At 33.5% G+C, this 8,152-nt stretch overlaps 1 protein-coding gene across 1 annotated transcript in view; it reads left to right on the top strand.

Moving 5' to 3' along the window:
* The window catches only part of LOC102674519, a 378,471-nt gene that overhangs the window by 272,000 nt on the left and 98,319 nt on the right, over positions 1-8,152 (top strand). The window contains exon 4 of the mRNA XM_031510137.1: positions 7,335-7,473. Within this exon, the coding sequence (XP_031365997.1) occupies positions 7,335-7,473 (139 nt within the window). The remainder of the gene's footprint in view (positions 1-7,334; positions 7,474-8,152) is intronic.

Here is an 8,152-nt window from a genome sequence, read left to right on the forward strand (position 1 = left end):
TACACGCGATATAACGGTGGCGGCAATTTTTCATTCTTTATCCCCGGCACAATCCATTTCACCGGTATTCAAGCACCCGTAACGACTCCTGCGTGGCTGTAATTTATCCCAAAAATGGCCCACGACAAAATACAACGCCCTCTCCCCTCTCCTTCCCCTCCTCCCCAAGAGTCACGTGGCCGAAATTTCTTGATTAGGGCACGCGATCCTCCGCGGTGGCGGTGGCCCCGCTCTCGAGATCCCCTTCCCCTTCCCCCCCCCCCCCCCTCCTTGCTCAATTTCTTCGAACATCAGAGGGGGAGGGAAGGGTGTTGGAAAAAGCTGAGGCGGGGAAATCGTGGCTCGACTCGCTGACGCCGCTCAAAAGCCTCGCAAGCCCATTATTGTCCTGGAGGAGGAGGAGGTAGGTGGCGCGAGTGTGTTCTTCTATGCGCGCGGAGAGGGGAGGGGCGTTGATTTCTTTAGAAAATTGAAATCCCATCCGTCCAATCCGTCGGAATATGGATTTAATTTTCGCGATCGAAAGTCGCCGCAAAGTGAAGAAGAAATCGAGTTTCGCTCGAAGTTTTGCTGGCTGGATTGAATGTTTATTTAATTTTGTTCGGATTCGAATGAATCTGGTATATATATATATATATATATATATGTATATATGTAGAGGTTATAATAGAGGTTCTTAACGTTTATAGGTGAAAGAGTTACGTTTGTTATGTACCAAGCTCTTGATTTTTTTTTAATTTTGATAAATAATATTAGGAATGGATACTTTCTTTAATTTAATATTGCATATGTTCGTCTCGATATATATAAATAATTTATTTTTTTGCTTAATGTTTAAATTGTTGTAAGATTTTATATATGCGATTTTCTTACTCTTCGAATCAAGAATTATCTGTTGCTCATGAAATTTGGAGTATTAAAAACAAGTATTAAAATCTTCTTTTTCTTTTTCTTGTTCCACTTTAGTATGTATAGAAAAAATATTACTTTAGGAAAAATGAGATATCTCACTTTTTTTTGCATTTTTTGTTATCCTCCAAATACATTATTTACACTCTTCCCATCAAAATGACCACAATTCCAATTTGAAAAATGAAATCTTATATTTTTACAAAAAAAAAAAAAAAAAGAGATCGAGTGAAAAACTGGAAGAAAATCGAGAGAGAGGAAAAGAGTTTCGAGGGGTTGAAATCGATAGCAGGTGGTCCCTGGAGCTACTACCTGCACCCCTTCGCCCTTTTTGGCTGGCGTCTCACCGACCACCCCCAGGCATTTATTTATTTCCATGCGGTTCGAATGCCTGCCTCTCCTGCTTTTCGATGTGACTGTAAAGAGGAAGGGAGTATGGCGGAGAAAGAGAAATTTTTTTCATATTGTCCAACATTCGCTCTGTTCATCGCGTTGAAAATGAACGTCGATACACAACCATATTCTTTACTTTATGCGTGTAAAAAAAAAAAGAAAAGGAAAAGGAAAAAGAAAAAAGAAAATATAGAAAAATAGGGTGATGTGGAAAATGAGCATTAACTCGGTCGATAAAGCAGTAATATTAAGTTGATTCGATCAAAATTTGATTTAGGCAACTTTTACTCGGTCAACTTCGAATCTAATGTAACATTTTCAATAAAAGTTATTTAAAACCGCGTTTAATAAGCATAACCTTGCAGTCGAACTGTTAGATTTTCTAAAAATATACGATTAATTGAACGTTTCGAATTGCTTGATAATTCGACCGAAAGTTACTTAATGTAAATTCAGAATCACCAACATGATATATATATCGTATACAAATATCTAAATGAAAACTAATATTAATTATTCAAAAATGTTTTTAACGATTGAGGAAACAAATAATCCGAAAAATCTGAAAAATCAATTTTGCCTTGCTTCATAATTTTATTATTATCTTTTTCGATCCTAACCTAAATTTGACCAAAAATTTAACCTAATTTGCTCGATGTAAACGCTGCTTTCAAGTTACCAGTTTTCCAAATTAATCGAGCAAAGGAGCCATTCCATCGTCAAATCCATCCATTTCTCTATTTCTGATCGATCGGTCTGCAATCGTTGGATCGTTAATGTAAACGCGGCTTCAAAATCTTCAATCCCTGATTGACCAACCGGATTTCAAATCGATCGTTCGATCAAAAGTTGTCCAACGGCTCAATCGTTCGACATTCGTTTTTCAATCGGGCGGCGAAAACCGGACAATGCGGAAAAGGCTCAAAGGGTGGTTGGAGGGTGAAGGAGGGAGGGGGGGTGAGCCACGCGTGATTCACTCGTAAAATCCGCGGGCGAGACTCGAAATCCGTAATCACAGTTCGCACCAGCAGCTATCCAGGATCTCACCCCATCCGACAGAAGGGATGAGAGCCACCCCTGCCTCCTTCGAATGGAACGAGAGGGATGAAAAAAACGGGGGCGGGAATGTTTCGCGGTGGCTCTTTTCTTCTCTTCTCTGCCACGAAATCGAATCTTTCCTATTCTTCCCTATCGTTCCCTCTTTCTCTCTCTCTCTCTTTGTTGTTTTTCATGTTTCGATCTGTTTCTCTATCCCTTGTCTCCCGTTTCTCACCCTCGCTCGGAAGGGCGCGATTTCTGTTAACGATAAGAAGTTGGGATTGCGCGTAAATGTCCTCGTTTTTCTTTTTAATTCTTTCTCGATGGGATAGTGCAAGGGGAGAAGTATTGCGAGTTGGCTGAGTTACGAGGGCTATTCCTGTTTATTCGAGAATCTGTAGATTCTTGAACTTAATTTTTTCCCAAAACGTTTCTATTAATAAGCTTGTTGAACTTTTAAGAGTAAAAAAAGTTATTTTTTTACTCTTAAAAAAGGACAAGGGTAATGTGATTATGTTGAAGTTATTTTGGACATTTAAAAATTGGAGAGATGTAAATCTATTTGAGGTTATGTTTGTTTGAATTAAGAATTACTAGATGGCGTTATCGAATCCAATATGGAAGACACATGTATTTTCTATTGTGCCATGACTAAAATTTATTTTCTCTAAATTTTGGAATTTAAATCAATGAAAGATGACTTGTGGAAATAATAATTTATATTAAATAAATATAATAAAAGTATATAATAAAATAACAATTTATAAAAATTTCTAACTGAGATATTAAAAAAAAAATATTCACAGATGTAAATCTATTTGAGGTTATGTTTGTTTGAGTCAAGAGTTACTAGATGGCGTTGTCGAATCCAATATAGAAAACGCATGTATTTTCTATTGTGCCATGACTAATAATGATTAATCATTAAAAATTTATTTTCTCTAAATTTTGAAGTTTAAATCAATGAAAGATGACTTCTATTGGCCATGACTAAAATTTATTTCCTCTAAATTTTGAAATTTAAATCAATGAAAGATGACTTGTGAATAATAATTTATATTGAATAAATATAATAAAAGTATGTAATAAAATAACAATTTATAGAAATTTCTAACTGAGATATTAAAAAAAGAATTCACAAATTAATGGTTACACTTAATAATTTATTAATTCCGTGCTTAAAATTATAAAACCATAAAATAAAATTATCAAATAGATTTTATTCTAATGTATTCCATGCATTTTGTAAAAGATGAGAAGAAAAATTGTTTCCCTTTCGCGAAACACGATTTAATACTTGGCGGGTGTGTAACGAAAGTCTGAAAGGTGTACTTTCCCCACAGGCATGGCTCACTGAAAAAACTTTCGAAAATGACAGGCGTCAATATCAGCGTCCCCTTTGACGATAAGTAACGGCAGGCGGGAACTCTTAAAACGTTTCCTTCGCGTTTTATTATTCTATCAACATCCCTCCAGGCGAAAGTGGCCCTCCCCTCTCAAAAAAAGGGGGAGAATAAATTTTTTATTTTTTTATTTCGTATTAAAATCGAAGAGAGAACTGTTTTATCGACCGAGGACGAGTTACGAAACGCTCTATTAAAAGAGGAAAAAATGAGATGAGAGAGAAGGGACGTGCCGTCAAAGATGTATCCAATTCGATTATTTCCTCTTCGCTAGTGTCGCTGCTCGTTCCAAGCTCGATCTTACAACAAGAGAAACAAAGAGAGAAAGAGAGAGAGAGAGAGAGAGACAGACAGAGAGAGAGAAATAAAGATAGATAAAAGAGAGAAAAAAAGAAAGTGTGCGAATGAGAGAGGGATAAATATAGACAGAAATAGAGATAGATATAGGAACAGAACACGAAAGAGAGAGACAGAGAGAAGAGAGGGGGCGAGAACGATTTCCACAATTAGATGAATCAACACTCCAACACGATGACGGGGTGACGACAATAACAGCTTTTATTTACGCAGCTTTTACTTAAAGATGCGACTGGAAAATGTCCTTGCTATTCGTTCCACGTTGGAATAATATTTTTCTTCTCCATCCCCCCGTTCAGGCCCGGAACGAAATCTAATTAACCCTTCATTAAGAGTCACGCAACCCCCCATCATCGTTTATTTATTTATACCTTGAGGTTTCCTTTTTTTTTTCTTTTTTTTTTTCAATCCAGATAATTATAACGTCAAGATAGAATCAACCGAGGTTAACTTATTTCATTAAGGCAACGAGGATTGATTTGTTTGTAGAGGCTCGTCTGTGCTTTATTACGAGATTCATTCACGTCATTCTGTCAAGCAATGAGATTCTGTTAATTTGTTCTTTTTCTTTTGGGAGGGAAAGTTTATTTATTATCGTGTCATTTGCAAATTGTGGATACTTCGTAATCATGTTAATTGTATACTTTTGTAGATAGTGAAATTATGAATAGAAGAGAAAATTATGTGTTCTAAAATTGAAGAGGTGATTCTTCAAGATGAAATAAGACGAGAATCAAAAAATTTTATTTTCGACTTTGTTTTTTAGTTATTAATAATTGAAAATAGATGGAATTATTTCTGAGTGAACATTGATTTTCAATTATCAATAACTAAAAATTAAATCGAATATGGAATTTTCTTATTTTTGATTTTCGGTTTATTTTGATTTGAAAAATTATTTTTGATATTTTCTAATATTATTTTCTATAAATTTTTTTTATATATATTCATGGCTTTTATTCAATTATTAAATTTATTTAAATTTGCAATTTTCTATGAAAATTTTTCGAATAATAACATTCAAAATAATTTTGATGCTTCACTCGTTATATATTTTTCATTTCTTGTTTATCTGTTTTCCAGTTTTATCGATATTTTTTAAACTTTATTTTTATTTTTGGTATTTGGCTTATTTTTTTTTCATCCAACGATTAGATAATTTATATAATATTATAAATACAGAATGGGATATTTTGAAAGATTTATTTTATTTACGTCTGATTGTGAATTCAAATGTAGGTAAGAAAAATTTTATATTTGAGGAATGAAAAAAGAAAATTTGAATCCAAATTTTCAGATACAAATCTGAATGTTCAAGTATTCATGTATTTTGAATATTTAAGTACTCAGATTCAATATGATCGAATACTCAAATATTCGAATATTCAGATTCAAATTTAAATTATTAAATATTCGAATAATTAGATTCAAATTTGGATATTTTATTCAGATTTAAATCTGAATAATGGAATATTCGAATTCAATTTCAAATATCCAAGTATTCAAATTCAAATTTGAATATTCTATTCAGATTCAAATCTGAATGATTAAATATTCAATTCCAAATATGAAAATATTTAGATTCAAATTGTATTATTTTACTCAGATTCAAAATTGAATGATTAAATATTCGAGTCTAAATATTCAGATTCAAATTTAGATATTCTATTCAGATTCAAAATTGGATATTCCACTTATCATCAAACCTGAACGATCAAATATTCAATTCCAATATATTCGAATATTCAAATTCGAATTTGGATTCAGATTCAGATATCAAATCCAATACTCGAATCCCAAACACTTGCATTCAAATCCCAGATAAATTCGAGTTCATAATTCTTCGAGTCTAAATATTCAGATTCAGATTTAGATATTCCATTCAGATTTAAATTTGAAAATTCTACTTACATTCAAACATGAACGATCAAATATTCAATTTCAATATATTCGAATATTCAAATTCGAATTTGAACATTCTACTCAAATTCAAATATTAATACTCGAACTCGAATCCCAAACACTCGCATTCAAATACTCAACAAATTTGAGTTCACAGTTCTTCGAGTCTAAATATTCAAATTTAAATTTGAATATTCCACTTACATTAAAACCTGAACGATCAAATATTCAACTCCAATATATTCGAATATTCAAATTCGAATTTGGACATTCTACTCAGATTCAAATATTAAATTCAATACTCGAACCCGAATTCCAAACACTCGCATTCAAATACCCAACAAATTTGAGTTCACAGTCTAAATATTCAGATTTAAATTTGAATATTCCATTTACATTCAAACCTGAACAGTCAAATATTCAACTCCAATATATTCGAATATTCAAATTCGAATTTCGATATTCTACTCAGATTCAAATACCGATCTAATACTCGAATCAAATCGCATTCAAATCCCCAACAAATTCGAGTTCACAGTTCTGATTAGAACTCCAACTACTCAACCAGCCAATCCCATCATCTCCACCGCGCAATTCGCAGGGATCCAATTCTTTCTCTCGTTCCAATATCCACGCAGAGAAGAAAATGATCCATCGAACCCTGACCCGATAAACTATTATAATTCCACGAATCGGTCTCGAGATAAAGGATACACGTATCGAATCCGCGAGGAAAAATGGGATACAGATCTCGATACGAGCGTGTAACAGCACGGAGTAGTCAGGTGGTCGACGAGGGAAAGGAACGATGCACGAGGGACATCGGCATGGTTTCGATTATCGTCGATAACTCGGCTGGATGTATCCCTTTCCGAGCTATGGCTATGGTTCCCGGAAATTCGCTTCACCCCTCCCCACTCCCCAGGATTATCCCGTCCGGGAAATTTCTATCTCGACGCCATTGGTTATGCCTTTCCCCGCTCAACCCTTATTTTCGATGATTCCAAAGGGTGGCTCCTGGCTCCCCTTTGTCTTCGATCCTCTCCCCATTTGTCTCGAATTATACATGTTGTCTAAGAGAATATTCCGTTTAGAAATATTTTTTTTTTCTCTCTCTTTCTTCGTTGAGGAGAAATTTGAAAGAGCTTCTGAATATCTCGATATCTTTATAAATAAATTAATATTTCTCTATATATACTATGGGTATCTGTTCTCAATTCGTTGAACTATGAAAGGTTGTTTTCATGCAATTTTTGAAAATGCGATTAATCGAGGATTGTCTCAATTTTGTCGAAAATGTAATGTTTATTTTTTCTTATTGTTTTGTTGCAGAATGCACGTTTCCGCCGAAGTGGGAGGGCACCTGGTTTCAAAGTGGAGTCAGGCAACCGATCGTCATCTCCAGGAATGAATTGTCCAGCAAGGGCAGGTGCCTGCACAACGAGGGCGACAAATTCCTTCTTGTCGACCAGTGAGTACATCTTTTCGCCAAATGAAATAATTTGCTAATTATTCGATTAATCTTTATCCTAAATTTTATTTTTAAAAAATCCTTACTTACGTTTATATAATAATAATAATAATAATTAATATATATATATATAATTGTATAATAATTATTTATTATTATTATATATATATATATATATATAACAAATTCTTTTGTGCATAATCGTGAATAACTTGTGAGATATTTTGATTGTGAGATAATAATAATAATTATTATTATTATTATGATATATATTTAGCAAATTCTTTTGTATATAATCTTAAATAACTTGCAAGATATTTCGTGAATAATAATAATAATAATAATAATTATATATATTTAGCAAATTCTTTTGTGCATAATCTTAAATAATTTACAAGATATTTCGTGAATAATAATAATAATAATTATTATTATTATTATTATTATGCGTAAAAGAATTTGTTAAAAATCGCAACGGATATTAGTATCGATCAATAGGAAAGAAGCTTGGAAACGGTCCAACCAACCTAACCAATCGCGTTAAAAGCGTATTCGAAACTTGGGGGGCTCGATCATCGAGCGAGTCACGCCGAAAATCACGGAAACTCAAAGTTAAATCCAGAAACGGAAGTTTCGTGGAATGTCAACTCGTTAGAAAGAGGCGACGTCCGGGGACGGG

The sequence above is a fragment of the Apis dorsata genome, unplaced genomic scaffold, assembly GCF_000469605.1.
Source record: "Apis dorsata unplaced genomic scaffold, Apis dorsata 1.3 scaffold_207, whole genome shotgun sequence".
NCBI lineage: Eukaryota > Metazoa > Arthropoda > Insecta > Hymenoptera > Apidae > Apis > Apis dorsata.